General features: G+C 42.9%; 2 protein-coding genes across 2 annotated transcripts; both read right to left on the reverse strand.

The window, feature by feature from the left end:
* Positions 1-289: 289 nt before the first annotated feature.
* Positions 290-10,925, reverse strand: LOC110978076 (E3 ubiquitin-protein ligase RNF113A-like). Its single transcript, XM_087139563.1, has 9 exons — positions 10,769-10,925; positions 6,851-6,927; positions 5,876-5,983; positions 5,121-5,228; positions 4,615-4,724; positions 3,877-4,076; positions 2,697-2,793; positions 1,688-1,794; positions 290-1,555 (listed from the first exon to the last, which is right to left on the reverse strand). Exons 1-9 carry the CDS (start codon positions 10,878-10,880, stop codon positions 1,479-1,481), a joined length of 996 nt encoding a protein of 331 aa, XP_086995689.1. The 5' UTR covers positions 10,881-10,925; the 3' UTR covers positions 290-1,478.
* An 889-nt stretch (positions 10,926-11,814) lies between these two features.
* Positions 11,815-20,250, reverse strand: nnt (nicotinamide nucleotide transhydrogenase). Its single transcript, XM_022232822.2, has 3 exons — positions 20,080-20,250; positions 16,957-17,767; positions 11,815-16,469 (listed from the first exon to the last, which is right to left on the reverse strand). Exons 2-3 carry the CDS (start codon positions 17,741-17,743, stop codon positions 14,041-14,043), a joined length of 3,216 nt encoding a protein of 1,071 aa, XP_022088514.1. The 5' UTR covers positions 17,744-17,767; positions 20,080-20,250; the 3' UTR covers positions 11,815-14,040.
* Positions 20,251-20,289: the final 39 nt, after the last annotated feature.

Raw genomic sequence — 20,289 nt, forward strand, 5'->3', positions numbered from 1 at the left:
ACTGTTTACGGCTGTTCCATGACAATTTTCGTTCAAACACAAAACAGTCACTCATCAGACAACTTTGGAACAGCCAGCTCTATGCATGGGAACAGCGAACTCGGAATGGATTAGGAAATCAAATAAGAAATCTGGGAAAAGAGTAATCGTAACTAGGGTGGGAAGGGTGACCCATTTCTCCAATTTACCCTGGCTGAGTCTTTTACACCACCTCTGACGGCTCTTGTAATAAGATAATCCAACTCCCTGATAATGATAAATAAAGACTATGTTTTTAGAATAAGACAGATTTTGATGAAGATTATTTTCAGTGGTCTTTTATTATTTTCTTATTCATATGGATTTTCTTATATCAAATGATAAACTCACTTAATTAAAAAAAATGACATTGCTGTATTGCTACAACAGTGTTGATTCTCAGCTTTGTGGAGTTATTTTCTTTTACAAATTTACAATTTTTCTTCCAACTCAATTTTAAGAATTCCCCTCCTCCAGTAACCTTTACAATAGTACATAAATATACAATGTGCATGTATAACATTCATTTTAACAGCTATCTGTAGCAGTTATAAAGTATGAGAATTTAAATAGGGAATCCCAAAACGAAATGGCAAATTGTGTCAATCTTTGACCATTGCATTACTCTGCAAAAGATTCCTACTCAGGTTAAATTTTGCCACTGAGATCTTTACATCAATGAATGTGAACCAAAAAGGTTGCGAGGTGTCAGCTTTCTGTTGTTTATATGAGCGGGCATACACACCTCAGATCAGTGGCGTAACTGCATCTCAAAAAAATGTTTCCATCCCTGTATGCCCTTTCAGAAATGTCACCCCAGTTACACTACTACTTCCGTTTTGACCACGTCCAGAAACTGTAGATAGGACTTTATGGGTGGGCATTGTTTCGTCTGGCCCACAGTCCATAAAATGGGCAAAAACCAATGTGGAACAAATCTTGCTTGTACATAGGTGTCAATCAGTGGAAGACGGGGGACATGTCCCCCCCGCCACTTTTCCAAGTGGGAGGGGATAGTGTCAATTGTCCCCCCCCCCACACACACACTTTTTTGCAAAACCTAAATGAAAATGTGTACCTTGCAAAAGCATTTGTTAAAAAATGTGATTATTAGTAGCCAAAAATTGTCTCGGATCACACCACAAAGCATCTGTGATCCAAAATTTTCCAGAGCCCTTGAGCAGCGCCTGGACCCCATGCGACTCAAGGCTTCACGCTCACATTTGTTCTTATCAGGGTTATGTGTTTATGTTCCCCCACTTTTCAAAACAGAATGACGCCCTTGGTGGTGGATATAAGTAAAGGTCACATGGGTGAGTAAGAGTGCAGGGGCAGTCTGGCACACAACGCATATAGTTAGGTGAAAGTAGCAAAGATGACACCCTCCTCAGCTAAACTGCATCACAGCACCAGTACTGCCAAAAAGATTGCTCCAAAGTCTGGTGATGACAGTAAAAGGGTCATCCCTCCTCGTCAGACTCCTCTGGGCCATCGTCTCGTCCTTTGCCCTTGTTCTTTTCCAGTTTGGCGATCAAATCTATTGGAGTGAAAAAATCAACAGAATACATGATAATTCAAGTGTTCATTACAGCGCTTAAAAAGCCACTTGTCCTATTGGGGGTTACGAAAGTCACAGTGGACAGATTTCTCAATATCCCTGGACGCTTACCTCTCGCCACGTTGAAGATCCCATTCGTCTGCGCGCTGCAGACAAAACACCTCCTGCTCTTCTTGTAGTGTTTCAGGGCACACTTCTCGCAGAAGTAATGCTTGCATCTGTGGAAAATTAGAGAGAAAAAAATGAACGTAATTTCCCACTCAATGCCATGGTGATATGTGCAAGCTAAAGACAGATCAACTAGACCTGGAAATGAAACCATTGTGGGAGGTTCTTTTATTCAAACAATGAATTTACACCTGCAAAACAGCGAGTCTTTGTATTTCAGTTTTTTCTTTTAGTCTTTTACCCCCCATCAGTCTTAACAGCCACGGGCTTATTCTTGCTGCATTTTATACACAGGCCGGCCACCAACAGCCAGATCATAACTCTGGTTGGCACTGTGACCAGTCGCATTCATTCACTGGACAAAGGAAGGTGACTGGTAGACACCCGACTCATCGATCTCCAACAGTCAAAGTGCAGCTATGTCAAGTTCTATGAACAGTCACAGCAAGTTGGTTCAGCTTTATGTGGAAACGGGGCTCTAAACTGTAAAAAAACAGTCACTTGGTTGATTGTGATGGAGAGGATAACATTATCCAGAAGCCCAGAAGGAAATTAACACACACAGAATTGGTTCTTTGAGGAACAAATTCTTCCTTGATAAAGGAGCAGTTTCACCAGAGAAACACGTTATTTGGGATTTTTAAAAAAGGCTTGGCAAGGAAGAGGCGATAGACAGAAGGGGGGCAGTTAGCTCTATTATCTTCATTAACTTTCTTAGGATTTTCATGTTAAATAATCAAATTAGTTCAATAAACTGACGTATTTGCCAATTCATTCTTTAAAAGAAGTATTTAAAGATGTGGAAGTGAGGGCACTGTTGATAAGCAATGGAAAACATCTTTGTATTAAACAAAGCCTAATTTTTCTACAATATGCACGTGAACAAGAAACTTAGAAAATTTTTATAATATTGACGATTTGCTAAAATGTATCTCTTGTGGCATACTCTTACTTTGTTACAACTGGTTTCTCAAAGGACTGCCTGCAGATGAAGCATTTAAATGGTAGGTCCCCGTCCTCGTCACTGTCAATTTCGTATTTACTGAAATCTAGACAATAAGAAATGGCATTATTTAACAACTTTGGGTAAGTCTGCATTGTAAAACCACTGTGGAAATAAAGGGACAGCTTGTGCTACTCCTGCCAAAAACTCCCATTAACTAACAAGGATAGTTTAGCCATTACTATTGGTCGAAAGCCCGTCACATGGAGGGTATTAAACAGTTGATGAAGTACTGGCTGGCTGTGTACCACCTCATGCAGTACACATCACGCATAAGCCAATCTCCACTTAGGACTACTTGTGACAGGAACACACCATAACATGGCCAGGGGGGAGTTTGAGGAAAATATTGAAACTGTAGGACCAAATCGTTGGAAACATTTTTCAAACTTGCTTTGACTTTGGAACTTAACAGGTATTTATGAATGGGAATAAACATGTGCCTGGGCTGAGCGGTCAAGACCAACCAAGCACATATTTATTCCCTGATAAATCCTTAGCTAGTATCAGAATTGCACAATGTCGTCATCATCTTCACAAACTAACACCATACAAGTGCTTTTTAGGTACACTTTGTGAAAACTGTGCACTTGTAAGAGCTAAAGATTTAGTTTGCAGACGAACATATAACCATTTTGTAAATATATAATACTCCAATAAAAATGCCATAAAAGGTTTAACACAGATTCACTATCGGTATACTTGTGGAAAAAAGTAATATTTGACTACAACCCTTTGTAACCTGGGTAATCAAGAAAGTTATGGCTCATGAAAACAAAAGTACTCTGAGTGCGCATGTAGGCACTTGTGGGTAGGCATTCACTGCATTAAGGGGACGCATTGTTGCCTTTGAGGGGACAAGTTTTTTTGTTAGGTAAATTTGGACCGAGTTGTGGGGACGTTTTCTTTGTCCCCATAAAGTTTCTGGTCCCAAGAAAACAGGTGAAATACTGAGTGTATGTCCCCATAACTACGGTGCGGGAGTGGCAGTGTCGGTTCGTGGAAACAAACGTTACAGGAACTGTAAATCACACGAGGCGTGCACACAAGCTTCACTTCGTGGCAGTTAGCGGGGTCATTGATACGTTCAGAGCTTAAATCCAAGATATTCCCACAATATGCCACCTACCTTCCTCTTTGTCAAATTTTCCCTCTTCCCATTCCCTCTCTAGCTGCCAGCCAAACTTGTAGTCTGACCGGTCGTGCATGAACTTGCAGCTGTCGCCGAACCCGCAGAAACCGGTCTCCTTGTAGTCCTTGCAGATGTCTGGGGCATAGTCCCACCGTGTGGTGGCCCGCAGGTTGGCGGGAGCTCTCATGGGCCCCTTCCTGTGCCAATCGGGATTTCGAGCAGATCTCTTGTTAACAGACAGTGTTACTAACATATTCCCGGCTGTGCCCGGATTAGTGTGGATACGCACGGGCAACCAATCACACACAGAATCATTTTGGTCAAGAGTGTGGGACAGTGTTCCTAACAAGAACAAATATTTTTACAAGCATACCAGATGTTGAAGACCCTCTCTCAATCCCCACAGTTACATGTATCATTGTCATAACTGAAGTTGTCAACCTTTGCTGACTTGGCATTCCCAAAGGGAAAGTGAAATTACGGCATGCATCACTTATAGTCAAGTCTGTTTTGATCATTTATCAGAATACAGAAATACAAAACTACACTTAGGTTTCATACAAATGTGGCACCAGAAATTGGAGGGACTTGAACGAAAAACTAAATTCTGATTTCGATAAGGGTAAAACAATGTCCAACTTAATTCAGAACAATTGCATTTATACAGAAGTTAACTTATATCTCAACAAGCAAGAAACTTGCTTGTATCATCCAGTTTCATAACTGACAGCCTACCTGACATGGCCACTGGCAGCATTGCCCAGAGCAGTGTCTTTCTTCTCAATGTACGTGTGGTAATTGTTGATACCACGATAAATCTTGTCGTCTTCTTTACCCTTCAGTTCCTGAATGCACGGGAAAGATCACAATGTATCGACCATTGGGCATTAAATACTGCCAAGCACAAGTCTTAACAGCACTTCAGGCACTCAGAATCAAGAACCGCCACCTTCTTCTTCTTGCAATTTGAGGGGAGTCAAGTTGATGTAGTTGGGCTGTCCTCGACTACCCGTGGTTCGAATCCAACCCAGGCCCATCTGGGGATTGGGTTTACAGTCCCCACCTGATACAGAGTTGCCCTTGAATTATTGGTTGAGGGTTCCCCTTCCACCTCTGACAAGGTTAATTTCGTCAATGTCTTCTCCCCTAAAAGCCCCCAGGTAGAAGAGTTTGTAACTATGACTGCTTAACCCTGGTGATATAAACAATTAATAAATAAGAAGAGAAGAGATAAGACTTACCTCACTGATCTGCTGCTTCTTTTCAAAGATGGCTCTGGCATCTTTAGTGTTATCTGTGTCAATTTCAATGGTTGCAGTCGCTCCCATATCTTCAGGCCCTTCTGGTTTCTGGCAAAATAACACCAATGACAGCGACAACTAAGTTCCCTTTTCAACATTCAACAGAACAGCTGCAGGAAACAGACAGAAGACGAGTGCAATTTTGTTTTTAAGACTTTCGCTTTGTGCTGACATGGCTAACCTAACTCACTGTCATAAACCTTGGAAAATGTGATTTTTTCTTGTCCACCAATGAAAGCACAAAGCACATCCGAGAATAAAATCCATGTACAAACCCTCACCATCCAAGCATGTTAATAATAATATTTATTCGGGCAATTAAACCTACAACAATACAATCACAAGACACAGCAGGCCGCCCAGGAGACCATTAAAGTTTAAAAATAAACTGTCGCCAAAAGGCGTATGTCTCCCAAGACCCAAATAGAAAGGTAAGGTAAGAAAGAATGCAACAATAATGTTCACCTTCCCTAGAGCACCAGAATCGAATGCTATGCCGTGTCACATTTCTGCACTTAGAACACAAGTAAAACACGAAACAGAATCAAATGCTGGGTTTGAGGTGACTTGAAGTAGCTGAGCTGAAGGAAAACCTACAGACTAGGGTATATGCACACAAAAGGTTCCTGCCACACAAAGACAGATAAAATATGGCAACTTGTGAAATATTTTATGCCCCCTCAAAAAAATCTTACAGCTGTTCTGGTGGACTGGTACGACACTCTGAAGTCTTTATCTGTGGTAGCTGCATCATCGCTGTCGCTGCTATAGTTGACTTGTTGTCGTTCCTGTAACCTCTTCGTCTGGGGAAAGCAGAATCAAAATCAAGGTTATTCCCTCCATTTTACATGTAGAAAAGCCACAGGAATTTACCTATTGTGGTAGAGTCGCGTTAATGCAGCTTGTGAAATATTCCAAATTACATAATGAAGAAAATGGCCGTGGAACATACAAAATCTGAGCCAAACAAGCTCAATGGCAAAACTTCACAGGGTTGTCCAAGGGGTGTGGCTCACTCGGAAACAGCAGCAGGTCAATCATAAAAAATGTAATCCAATTTTCCTGCTACACTACACAGGCATATCAAGTCACTTTCATTTGATTTATGCGTCTGCATTGGAGGGATGAAATGAAGATTTGTGAAGTTGCTTTTACCATCAAGCACTTTGACCTTTCACCACTTGGGTCAGACTGAAGGATCCCAAGGTGGACGCTACAGACTGTGCTTCCAGTCCAGCTACTGGGTTGTGGTTTGCATGCCCCTTGGCAAGCCACTTTACGAAACCTTGCATTTTCTCAATCAAAGAGTAACGGGTTTCTGTGCAAGTTTACTGTGCTTGAAATGGCAGCACAGAGCAATGTACCTGTACTTCCCTAAGACCTGAAGCTGTTTCAAGAAAACTGAACATCGACCAGGGGCGCAGGGGTGGGCCTAATACTGATTAAATTCTGAGTCAAAAAACTAACAAACCTAAACCATCAGTGAAAAGAAGGTTGTGCATAATTATTGCTGAATATAAAAAATTGGAGATAAAATATTTTGGCTGACACACTGACTTTCTTGGTATCACTAAAGAGCTTTGTTGTAACGCTGAACACAGGATATACATGTAAACCTGAAATGGTAACAGCATTAGAATTCCCAACGGTACAGTCTATTTGTTTCTCACCTTCTGTTTGAGGGGGTTGCTTAACTCTGGCTTTCTCTCTTTCTTCACAACAGCACTGCCACTCTCTTCACCACTCCCTGTTCAAAATAACGATAACACACAATTTCACAAAGTGTATTCTCGTTTTGTGAAATTGACCATAAAGTCCCCTTGTAATAGACAGGATAGACTATGTTATGTTTGATGTCGGTTCAAGAAATGCATGATAGGTATGTGTCTATTAATTTCTACCTTGAACCAAGACAGTGTTGGCCTGTGGGCCAAGCTACATCGAACACAACGTGGTCTATTGCAAGCGTGCGATACTGCATGTACTGTGTGCAATCATGAAATGTACACTGTAGGCGTTCTGGCGATGACGTAATCAAATCAGACTGGGAGCGCGAATGGCCAAAAGGGGATTTTTTGTGGGCGGGGAAACGCAGGATCTTTTTATTCATTTTGGGGTAAACATTGGATTTATGTTGTTTTTGAAATGGTTACATATTTATTGTTATTTTGAAATACTTCGTATGAACTAAATGCTTTCAATTTCTGTTAACCTTTAAGAATTTAGTCATTAATTTAGATTTTCCCCACTGACCACAACACTCCTTTTGCCCACTGGAATTTTGATTGTGAAATATGGAAAAGCCACCCATTGGCCGATCAGAGAGAAGAATCAACACTTAGCGATGTCATCCCGACCGCGAGAATGGGGAAAATCTGAATTAGGCCTATTGAACTCTTTCACGTCTTAACCTTTGTAAACACTAATAGGCCTAAGCCTGAAATTTCACTGTTTATGCAATATGAATATCTCCCACACTCTACAGCAAAGTTTTCAGTTATTTTCATCAAGTGGCTGCAAACAATGAGGGAGAACACACAAATCCCTGTACAAAGTAAAGGCAAGTTTGCCCCTACGTCCAGAACAGTAAGGTTTATACAAGACAGCAATGTACACAGTGCATATCCGACATGGTGTTACAATGTACTTCGGTTTGCATAGAATTTCTCTGCCCCTACACTGATTTTCCCCCATAATTTCATGAGGTCTCCCGGGATACGGTTCGGTATGGGATGGGGGTTCATTTTCATTATACCATAATAAGGGTGAAATTTACCATCATTTCCCTTACCCACACCATGCAACATCCACCTGACCACGGTGTAACGGCATAGAAATTTCACACAAACTGAAGTAGCACCATGTAGGATATGATGATATTTCGTTACCACCTGTAAGGTTTGTATAAACCTAACAGTTCTGGACCTAGGTACAGCTAGGCTACCTGCTAGCCCAGGTTAGACGTTGTCTTCATTTCATTACGACTGACGTCCAGGGTATAAAAGTTGTGTACAAAACGACCACAAAGTGGGTTCTAGTTTATTCTTGGTTTACCTTGTTGAAGGAACTAATTTTTCATATTTACAAGTTCTTTGTGGCCTTATCTATCCGTCCGGGGGTTTAGGAATTTCAGAACGAACCATGGACTGCAAAATTGAGGAAAATAAGTGAGAGATAACATTACATTTGTAGACGTAATTCATCCGTTCTTGAGTTGTAAAGTGCACGCATGTACAGGAATCCGAGCTACGTGCACGCACTACGTGTGTGCGATTTGTAGTGAAGGTCTGTTGCATGCCTGCTACATGGAGGCCATGACTGGTACCCGGCTTTAACCCGCCTGCCGTCGAACCGATATCAAAATTGCAGTCCCGTTTTTGTTGGATCAGGGGCTTCAAACTGACCAATTAACCCCCCATTGGTTTGGTTTATAAACATAAATTTGCGACACAACCTGCTATTTTATAAGAATAACCTCGTTTATTGTAGCAGGCTTTAGGCAGGGTTTCTGTGTGGGAATAAATTCATAAACGATCTTTCCTTGAAGTGTTTAACATGTTTAATTTGTTCGTAGATTTTTATTGACTGAAGATGTATAAATACACAATCTTGTAAAGATCTGATTTTTATTAAAATGAAAGAGTTACCTATCTTGATAATTGAGGAATAAAAACAGACGATTGCATTGCTGGCATGATGATCATGAAGAACAGGCAAGGGAACACAGTGTGCAGAGGCGTATTGGCGCGCACGTGCAGTAAGTAGAGATCACACACAAATCGTGCTGTTGATCAGCCTTTCCTTTTTATTCGTAAACTAAACATACAATAAGCAGACTGAAATGGTCATTGGCAGTGACGAGTTACATTTTAGAGCAATGGACAGATAGCTAGACTGTGACGAAGTTCTAAAAAATCTAATTCATAATCTTACGTGTTTTGGGGAGGGGTTCGGGGAGACGCTCTCTTAAAATCCTCAGCCTCACATAGGCCTACTTCAACAGTTGGAAACTCTAATTCATGTGTACTATGTAGTTGTTGGGGTCCTCTGTAATCATAAGTGCCTTCCGATATTCTTGTCAATGTTTTTCACCAGTGAAGAAATGTCGCCAAACAGTTACGTAAGTGAGCTTAAAATTCCTTGGCTTGGGAGGTTGACATTTATGGTCATGCTGGAGCTGTGTCTGGTTATCGGACAAAGGATCCTAAACAGTGTGCAATTTCAAAATACTCAATAATCTAAAAATAGATGATTTTTCGTTTTTAAATTCATGCCCAAGAGATCATGATTGATCATCACCGTTATTGACTCTCATATAAGTCTCGTTTATTAAAGAAAACACTTGTCTGTGCCAGCGCGTTCAGGAAAAGTTCTCCATCTCTAAGAAACAATGTATTTTTCTTTTAAAACTTCAAAAATGGGACAAATCAACAGATATGAGTAAATTGCTAGAATAGAAAAATGTGCCAAAGCCTTGCTGGACACCGAACTGCTGGGAGTCCCTTAACTTCTATCGAATTTTGTGGACACCTTTTGTCAGTTTATTTTAAGTTCACCTGTTAACACATACATGTAGAACCGGTACATGCTAAAAAAAGGCCAGGATTTGTACAAATTATGAATTTTAGCTTTCCCGTACTGACCATAGGAGACTCAGCTTGCATGCTGGTAACCAACCGTTACCAACGCAAGCCACAGCCTTGCCCCCGGCCCGATGTTGTGTCGGCATGGAGATCAATGGTACTCAAGGCTGAGAACCACATTGCGTGGTACGTGCTTTAATGTGAGCGTTTTCGAAACGAGTGGATTTGGTTACACTTCAGTTTTGCTGGTTCCAGTCAGAACATGTCGTACAAACTGCTGCACTTGAGAACAGCTGAAAACAGTCCACAACGATGGCAAGAAATAACATTAGGTCCAACTTTATTTTCCTGTTTTTGTCTTTGGTCATGTTGATTGTGATGTGTCAAATTTCCTATCAAACCAGCTGTGGAGATAAGGATGCATAGGAGTTACAGACGTGAAATTGGCTCCTTGGAAAAGGTAGAAGTGTTGGAAACTTTAGTTATAAAATTTTTCGCCCGATTTTGCACCCTTTAATACCCTGGACTCCCTCCATAACGTTGTACGGTCAGATAGGGGGGTCATGCTAATTAGCGTCAACAAGCGTCAACGAGCGCCAATAAAGTGTCAACTAAATTGCAAGCATTTTGATACAAGTAATGAAAGATGGCGGCCGCCATACATCGCGAAAAAGTTCCGTGTTTCTGTGTGAATCTGGAAGTGAATTCAGGGTTTCTTTTACACAGTGGCACTGGCAGGTCTTAGACATTTTTAGAGTTTTTCAATTTAGATGAAATTACTTTTAAACCCTCAGGGGGTATTTTCAAGATGTTGATGCTTTGTTGACGCTGGTTGTATGTGTTGACGCTTGTTGACGCTAAATAGCATGACCGGATCAGGAAGCCCCCTGGCCCTGGTTGGCCGAGCTAGGCTACCTGCATGACCTGACTCTGACCTAGAGAATCACGACCATTTGTATCAAACTTTAAAGACCCAACACTTTGTAACTGTATGTTCACTTTCACCTTCATCACTGTCACTTGTCTTTCTCTTCCTTGACTGCGCTAGGCGACCTCTTTTCTTGAAACCAAACGCTGTTTTTTTCTTTTCTTTCTCAAGACTTGAAACGTCCGCCATGATGACATGGATGATGATCACTGGTGTTTTGGTTAACTGGGCTGATCGAATGAGGGCGCTGTTCATCACAACCGGAACGCGAAAAGTGGCGGAATGAAGACCCACGCCTACTTGACTTTGCACTGTACATTTACACGTGTTGTAGCCCGAAAGACAAGATTCGGAAGCGGCTTATATAATTTTTGTGCACAGGTTACGACAGGCTGGGATGACACACGTGGCTGTTAACACCTCCATGCTGTAACTAGCCAGCTGTCTCTTCAGACGCAACTGCTTAATAGCGGAATGTGTCAGAAGACGGCATATTGCCGACTTAACAATTCAGCTGAGATTTCCTGTCGCAGCCATTGTTTTGATCGGTTCTGGAAACACATAGGGCACATGTATGTTACACATACTTCCCTATGCAGTACCATGCGTAGCGGAAAAATAAAGAAGTTTTAAATTTGAGTTACGGGCATCACGCAAACACTCTCGATCACACACATCTGGAAAATTTTTGAAGATGTTGCAACTTAGTGAGGGAGTTCATGTCTCACATACTACAAAATTGTGCAATGAAATTAGAGAGTTTGCCATGAAGTTACAAAAAAGTGTTTTCACCAACATCTGTTCCCAAAATCCATCACATTGCAACCTTTAATACCAGGTAGCCCACGTGTAGGGATACCTCAAGGCCTTATGTTCCGGGTTAAACCATGCATTTTCTCGCCACATCTGAAAGCCATCACCAAATTAACTAGAAATAAAAAATCAAAAGCCATGCCGCAGTCAGCTTGAAAAAAAGCTTCAAAACTAGTCAAATTTTTTAATGGTTAATTTTCCTCCAATTTTTAACAAGTTTGATCCTAATCTTCTTCATCATTAGTTCTTGTTCTTGAGGGACAGTAGGTGAACATGACCACGAGATTAATGCCCAAACACAGAGACACAATTTGTTACTGGGTTACATTTATTCAGAGTTAAAAACAAACCACAGCAACCTCCATATCCCGAGCAAAGATATTTATGTCCATTGACAGCTTTTAGCATGCGCCAATTCCATGAGTGAAAGTCCGGTGAGTTTATGTGTCAAATTAAGGTTCTCCAGTAGTGGACATCCATACAGTGTGCTCTTAAGTTACCAATGAAATACCAAGTTATTTCTAATAACAGTCTTGTGTGCATACTGAAAATACTGACAATGAAAATTTTTGCAGCATTGCTCGTCTGAATACACAATTTACATCAGAATTACTGTGTTGATGTCATTATGCATGAATTTTTTTCTCAGATCATGACGGAAACTCCACAAAAAGATGAGAATAAAATCAGAAGAAATATAAAGCCCCACGAAAAAATCCTGCAAAATATATTCACAAATAAATTTGCAATTGTGACCGTAAGTTTTCAACTTGTGACAGTGCCTGTTTTAACTAAGATTCCACAAGTATTTTCTATAGGTTTCGTTGATCAATAACAAGTAAACGGGTACAAAACATGATGCACCCAGATGCTAATTGCATTTATGATTACAGATCATTGGTTATTAAAGAGAAGAGGAAAGGCTTTCTTCAGTAAGCACATATGAATCGCTTACAAAAATGACAAAAATTAACAGTTGTCATTCAAATGAACTTAACCAAACTAGTCAAATGTCTTCAAAATTAAACCGAAAAAGATAAATATAAACAGTAGTCAATCAACTACATGTTAACATATTCAAACAAGACAAATAAACCATAAAAATCATAAAAATCATGGTGTTGAACCCCCCCTGCAGAAAAGGATTTTAGAAGAACACTGATTAAAAGCAACAGCATCAATCAACACTGACTGATACAATAATGTATGAAAAACTATGAATCTGAGTTCAAACAATTTCATGGCGAATCAACTGAATGAATCTTCATTCTTAATATTTATTATTACTTTTAATATTCTTAATATTCTTTATACTCTCAAGAATTTCAAACAATTTAAAGTGTGAATTTAAACCAAAAAAAAGTGCACAGAAAGGAGGAAAATAGACAAAAAAACACACAAACTTTTAATTCAAGTTTCTGAATTGGATTCACGATGTCGACTGGAAGTGGATCATCATTTCTTCTCCTGCACATCACTGACTGGCTAACAAAACACAACTCTGTGAATCCCCAAGAACAAAGCCGAAATGGTAAATTACAAAGTGCCTTGGACATGAGAAAAATTCTAACAGTATTGTCGATGGGAGATAACTGGCTTGAATATCATTACACACCTGCTTCCACAGCTCATCGTACTGAATAACGCGGGGTCAAATCTTGGGCTACCCATAATTACAAAAAAGCAAATCCTGCGCTTCAGATCTCACGGCTAGGCCAGTGGCTTTAAAGTGGTGGTCTCTGCGATTAATTGTCAGCTGGGCTCATGAAGACATTATCCCTTCCAACCACTCTTTCCCTTTTACCTTTGCCAGAAGTTTTTCAACCCCCCCACAACTTCATCGAGCTCCTTGGCATTTAACTTCACTGAGCAGCAAAGCTACCGAGTATAAAACAAATATATCAGCACAGAATTATTCGCAAGCCCAATGCACATACAGCTTAAATTAAGTCAGTATGCTGGTTTTTACTTACATGAAGATTATGCTAATCAGGTCTTTTCTAATATATATAACGGGGTTTGCCCTTACCCAACATGCATATTATTAATAAACACTGTATGCTCAGTGCTTGTCCGAGAGCTTGTGAAAAAAGTCACCAGCTTACACGGGTGGGTAAGGGCAAACCCCATTAAATAAATTAACATCTCCCCAACACACAAATACATCTTGAAAGGTCTTTGCTGTGTTTAGCAAATGCATGGCTGTTTAGTGGCTCCATGAAATTAGCCCCAAAGGGGTAAATTCTGACGAAATGGCTAGGACTCCGTCAAAGTGAGAGCATTTTGAGTGAAGCTCTTTTGAATGCACAGGTTTAAGGGAATTACATGTACATGTACTACATGCAGAAACAAAATCTTGCATAACATGAACTGTTATCATTAAAAATATGAAGCTTTAAACTGCTTTGGTCTTAATAGTTTAGGCCAAAATGGCACTTCATCTGGTAAATTTCTATCAAAGGTACTTGTCGTAAAGTTCACTCTGAACATGATTAATTCTAAATGGATAAGCATTTTGTTTCAAATTGCTAGCTAATCAATTAGTGCCATAGTATGCTATAACCTTGCTCAGCAGTGCATCACAACTTTTCTTGGCATCACCCAGCAACATGGATGTGTTTTCCTTATAGAAGATGGGGTTGTCAACTGCCGCATAACCAACACCAAGGGTGCGCTTCATGACAATGACATTTGACGAGGACCAGACCCTCAGGACAGGCATTCCTGCGATGATGGAGTTGGGATCCTCCTCAGCTGCCGAATTGACAGTATCGTTGGCACCGATGACGAGGACGAGGTCGGTCTCAGGGAAGTCATCGTTGATCTCATCCATCTCCAGGACCACGTCATAGGGTACGCCCGCCTCAGCCAGAAGCACGTTCAGTTGGCCAGGCATGCGGCCAGCCACTGGGTGGATGCCAAAGCGGACGTTCTTGCCCTTCTTGCGGAGCAGGTCCACCAATTCGGCGATGGGGTACTGGGCCTTGGCCACACAGAGACCGTAGCCCGGTGTGATGATGATGTTGTTTGAATTGACAATCATGTCCACGGCGGTGTCATCATTGATTTCTGTGTGGGTGCCTGTGATTTCCATGGGCTTGCCCCCACCAGTGGACACGGTGCCGTAGCCCCCGAAGATGACATTGGGCAGGGATCGATTCATGGCCTTGCACATGATGTAGGAGAGGATGGCACCAGACGAGCCAATCAGAGCACCCACCACGGTCATGAGGTTGTTGTTCAGCATGAAGCCTTCTGCGCACAGCGCCCAGCCACTGTAGCTGTTGAGGACAGTGATGACCACAGGCATATCTGCCCCTCCAATGGCCGCTGTCAGGGTCACACCCATGATCGAGGAGAGAACACTGGTAGCCGTCAGACAGCTGAGATCAGCTGCGTAACCTGGGTTGGTGAGGTAGTAACCCAGGGCTCCAACATTAGCCAGCAGCATGCCGGCATTTAGGGCATTACGCCCAGGCAAGAGGAGGGGATCAGACTTCAGAATACCTTGCAGCTTGCCGTACGCAACCAGGGAACCAGTGAAGGTCACTCCACCAATGTACGTGCCCAAGAACAAGAACAGCTTGGTCATGGCAGCTGTGGAGGGGTCAAGGGCAAAGTGGGCTGCCTCATCCATGTACGTGGCAATGCAGGTCAAGACGGCTGCCAAACCGACAAAGCTATGGAAAGCGGCAACCAGCTGAGGCAGATCCGTGATGGCCATGCGCTTGGCAATGATGGACCCAATCACGCCCCCTACACCAATGCATGCCGCCATCTGCGTGTACAGCTCTGGGGAGGCCTTCAACGCAGCCAATGTTGCGACCATACCAGTAGACACGCCAGCGATACCCAGGGCGTTGCCGACACGGCAAGTTGTCTGAGAGGCCAGGCCACTCAGTGCCCCGACGCAGCACAGGGAGCCAGCAAGGTAGCCAATGTTCTGTATGTCATATCCGGAGAGGTGACCCGCCAGGTATGTGCCGATGGCAGCCACAGTTGGGATGGCGTAGAGGTAGTTGTACTCTGGCGGGTCACCAGGGCGACGGAACATATCTAACATCCTCTGGGTGACGAGGAAGCCGCCAAAGATGTTGATGGAGGAAATGAAAGCAGCCACGGCTGCCAGAGTGCCAGGGAAGGAGTCTGGCAAGTAACCCCCACTCATACACAATAGCCCGCCAACTGCAGTGATGCCAGAGATGGCGTTGGTGACTGACATCAGAGGAGAGTGCAACGCTGGTGTCACACCCCAGACAGTGTGGTAGCCAACGATACCAGCCAGACTGAATGTGGTCAGCATGGTGTTGAAGGCGGCGCCGGGCGACAGCACCCCTATGCCATGCAGTGCACTCAGCCCCAGAGTGTACATCAGGGAGCTCTTCAGAGTCTCAGTGAAGGGATTAACTGGAACCTCTGCCAGCTCTTTCTTGGCAGCGGCTTGAGCGACTGGTGCAGGCTGGGTTGGGACTTCTTTTGGGGCTGGAGGGGGCCACATCATCTGGCCCTCGTGCAGAATAATGGAGCCCCTCACCACCTCATCCTCCAGGTCGATATCAAAGTGCTTCTTCTCCCCCATGGACATCAACAATTTACTGATATTATTAGCATATAAAGTGCTGGACTGGGTGGGTAGCCTACTGGGTAGATCTGTGTAGCCTACATGAGTGACCCCTTTGTACTTGTACAGCTCCCCTGGCTTGGTGGTCTCAATGTTGCCACCTGCCTCGGATGCCAGATCCACCACAACGGAGCCTTCCTTCATTGACTCAATCATCTCCTTGGTGATGAGCACGGGCGCCTTCTTGCCTGGGATCAGGGCAGTAGTGATAACTATGTCAACCTCTTTACATTGCTTAGCGAAGAGGGCCATCTCTGCGGCGATGAACTCGGGCGACATCTCCTTGGCATAGCCCCCAACACCCTCGCCAGATTCTTCGAAGTCCAGCTCCAAGAACTCCGCACCTGATGGTCAATGCATTCAATGACACTTCAGATAATTTGTACATGTACTAAAAAATTTTCCTGAAAACATGGCACGATTAACAAAAAAAAAAAAAAAAAAAAAACTTATTCCTTAAAGGGGATACCCATTTAGTCAATAACACGTTCATTTATTTTAAGAGATAATTCTGACTACATTCTAATTTTTGAAGCTGTACGTTGTTTCAATCAATTCAAAATATTTGAGTTTCCTTTTGGACAAACAAAAATTCAGTTTTCATAGAAATGAGGTTGTAAAATGAATTTTGAGATCATTTCCTGATTACAAAAGATCAAGGCATCAGCATTCAGTACGAAATGTTTCGGGGTTACCAGTAGGTTTTAAAACCTCTATTTGATGTGTACATTTTTCCTCCTGTAAGTATGAACACGAACAAATTCAGAGATGATGGTCAACTGGGCACCATTACCACTACTTTTACATGAGGTACGCCTCACCTGTACTTACCAAGGGACTGTACTTGTTCTTTGACAGCTGCACGGGTATCAAAGCCTCTGACAATTGCCCCCATGCTCTTCGCTGTCCCCATGGCGGCCAGACCAGCTACACCCCCCCCGATGACCAGCACCTTGGCTGGCGGTACTTTCCCTGCGGCCGTGATCTGGCCGGTGAAGAACCTGCCAAAGTTGTTGGCAGCCTCAACCACGGCCTTGTAGCCGGCAATGTTGGCCATGGAGCTTAGTGCATCAAAGACCTGGGCTCTGCTGATGCGGGGCACACAGTCCATGGCGAACACTGTGGAATTCCGGGCAGCCAGTTTGTCCAGGAGCTCCTTGTTCTGGGCCGGGTACAGGAAGCTGAAGAGATTCTTCCGCTCGGCAAGAAGGTCCACCTCTTCCATGGCTGGGGCCCGGACCTTCAGCACAATGTCCGAGGCAAATGCCTCATTCCTCCCTTGGATGGTGGCCCCCGCCTCTTCATAGTCTTTGTTGAGGAAGTTGGCCGAGAGTCCAGCTCCATCTTCCACAACCACTTTGAAGCCGTCCCCCTTTGTAAGAGCCTGCACAGCGGCAGGTGACAAGGCTACACGCCTCTCATTCGGGAAGGACTCCTTTGGGACACCAATCCGCAACTCGCTGTAGGGGGTCCCTTTGGGTGCAGGGGGTGGGTCCTTTGCTTCAGCACTGCGGAAGAGGGATGTTTTGAGTCCCCTAGAGCGGGTGGTGACCAGCTTGTGAATCCGGGAAGTTGTGGCAACGTCCACATGGTTGACAGTCCGCAGTAGGCGAAACATGGTGCCTCAGTATTGGCTGTTCTCCTGTATAGAAACAGAAAATAACTGGGTTGAAATGGCATTTCCACCCTGGACTTGAATTATTTGGGCATTGACAGTCTTACCGTATTTACCCAAACCTCAAGTACAGTCCAATGAAGTCAAGCACACAATGATCAGAAATGTTTATCAAACCTACAGTAGTAACAAGGTCAAAGCGACTGTTTAGACTATTGGTTTCATTTTCTTTTCTTCAAGGCAACAACAGACAAGTAAAGCAAGTGACGAGCACATGTACATGTCATTTAGTCCAAAATGGAATTTGGTCCCCCGAGAGTGTGCACATTACACATGAATGTTTTCCTTTTTTGTCAGCCTATGATGGCTACATGCAGGGATAATCATACAGTAGCTACGCTGGCTGGCCCTGGCAGACATTCTAAATCATCAGCAGCAACTATAGGGGTGAAAATCAAGCTTGCCAGCCCGCACAAATTTTGCTGCATTTTAGGCGATTTTGGAAATTTTGACACAAAAGGTTAGGCAAAAACTGAAACATAGAACTTTCCTCCTTTTCAAATTTCGAACGTCTACATTTTATACATGGGTAATTCTAGAAATTAGTGGTCCATTTTTTTTCGTGTCCCTGTCACATCCGACAGATGATTTGTAAGTTCAGAACACATTTTCTAATTTCCAAGAGTGAGGAGTTAATGCAAATAATCCGCCAAACAAATAGTAATAGTTTGTAATCAATTCTAGTGATATTTCCATGTCAAATAACAGAAGTCAGATGTAACAGGGACACAAAATGTCACACTTTTGGACCCCTAATTTGTGGTAATACCCACGTGTACACGGTTGGCAAATGTGCTATTGCTGCTCATTCTTGTACAATGTAGCTGATGCTATAGTGTACATCAACCCTAAAACAGCTGGCATCAATGTACAATCCTGGCTACATGCGTGTACACGTTTGTACAAGTTACACAGATCCCTTGAGTCTTGGACAGGAAGGACACAAACTGTGTGGAATGGTTGTGCCATTCTAGGGTGCTGGAGTGTGACATCATTTTGAACCAGAAAGTACATGTATAATGCAAACGAATAGAGCATGCACACGTGTTGGTTCACGCACTGGTGCCTTTATCACACATACATGTAATTGTACATGGTTAGGACCATCATTACAATTCAATAAGGAAAATAATGAGAAAACTATATAGGAACACGTCCAACCAATAATCCATCAATGTTCAAGTCCACCCAATGCGCTATCATGGTGTGCAGTACAGTACGTCCAATCGGTGACGTCCAATTTCAAGTGGCAAGTTTCTTTTGCTGTCTAGTGTAGAACGGGCATGGGGTCCCCAATCAGTTGTAGGTCAACTCGACTGTTTGCCAACTCAACTCGAGTCAACTCCACTCCTGACCAGCTTGACCGTCGACCAACTCCACCGTTGAACCAGCTCGTCCGTTGACCAACTCGACTTCAAAGTCGAGGCAACTCGACCGCATAATTGATACATGGGTTTATTAGACAAACCCTTTCCTTGAAAAATAGATATTAAAAGGGGCAAAAATGAAGATCGGATCAGTTCCGGATCGCGAAATTTATGGATGCTAATTTCGGCTCAATGAACCCACGAAATCAATTGAAATGCAATCAATAAATGAACTTGTGCCAATGAGATACTCCAAAATAATTTTCCCAATTTGAGAAGAAGCACACACGCACAAACCCCCAAAATCTGTCACCACACTGTGCGCATGTGCAGATCACAACACGCACAGTAAAACAAATTACATGCGCGATCCAGAACTAGGAAAAATGCGTTTCTTCTAATGCCCTGTCCCTGTTGCATCATTTGCACGGTCGAGTTGGTCAAGAGTCGAGTTGGTCAAGAGTAGAGTTGACTCGAGTCGAGTTGGCAAACGGTCGAGTTGACCTGACACCCCCCAATCCTCCTACATGTACATATGCCGACTGACCTGGGCATGCTAGGGTCCAGCACAAGGCATGTTGCAACAAGGTCTCCAATGCCCATCATTACATTGGGCCTAGTAATAGTGTCCCCAGATACACAATCCCCAACTTACATTGTAGCTATAACACTTAACAGATCACTATCTGTAATATAAGGTTTGTAAAAACCTTACTTTTAAAAAAAAGCAGAGCCTGAACCACAGTAGTCAGTGGTTACCTATCCGTTCACCAGGCCTGAACTCTTAAGACTCTGAATGACATGAATGAAAGTCACGAACTCGAAATTTTTCAAAATGGGATGAACAACATGCCGATCATATCCCCACTCAAACGGGTTCAAAAGCTACTAAATTGAAAAGGATAATATCACCTTTAAACGCAAAACAGCAATTTAATTCCAGGAGACTTTTCCACAGCTGGTAGAGGGAGTTTCGGAAGCAGAAAGTTCCACCAAAATCGGTCGGCGAGCCCTCTGTACCTGGCGGAAAATCGATCCACGGCCACGCTGATGACCGGTTACCGGCAGATTGATAATTCTCTCAGGGACGTGTAGTTCGTGTCATTTGACGTGTTTGCGGTA

Source organism: Acanthaster planci, linkage group LG08 (assembly GCF_054643075.1).
Source record: "Acanthaster planci isolate LZ-2023a linkage group LG08, COTS_SCS, whole genome shotgun sequence".
In the NCBI taxonomy this organism is placed as follows: domain Eukaryota; kingdom Metazoa; phylum Echinodermata; class Asteroidea; order Valvatida; family Acanthasteridae; genus Acanthaster; species Acanthaster planci.

What these genes read in the sequence shown, in the direction of transcription:
- LOC110978076 (XM_087139563.1), bottom strand. Translation starts at nt 10,880, where the DNA reads ATGGCGGACGTTTCAAGTCTTGAGAAAGAAAAGAAAAAAACAGCGTTT. An exon ending in GCTGCCAGTGGCCATGTCAG is followed by an intron (nt 4,077 to 4,614) that starts GTAGGCTGTCAG and finishes CGATTGGCACAG; the next exon opens with GAAGGGGCCCATGAGAGCTC. An exon ending in GATCTTCAACGTGGCGAGAG is followed by an intron (nt 1,556 to 1,687) that starts GTAAGCGTCCAG and finishes TCACTCCAATAG; the next exon opens with ATTTGATCGCCAAACTGGAA.
- nnt (XM_022232822.2), bottom strand. Translation starts at nt 17,743, where the DNA reads ATGTTTCGCCTACTGCGGACTGTCAACCATGTGGACGTTGCCACAACT. An exon ending in AGAACAAGTACAGTCCCTTG is followed by an intron (nt 16,470 to 16,956) that starts GTAAGTACAGGT and finishes ATTGACCATCAG; the next exon opens with GTGCGGAGTTCTTGGAGCTG.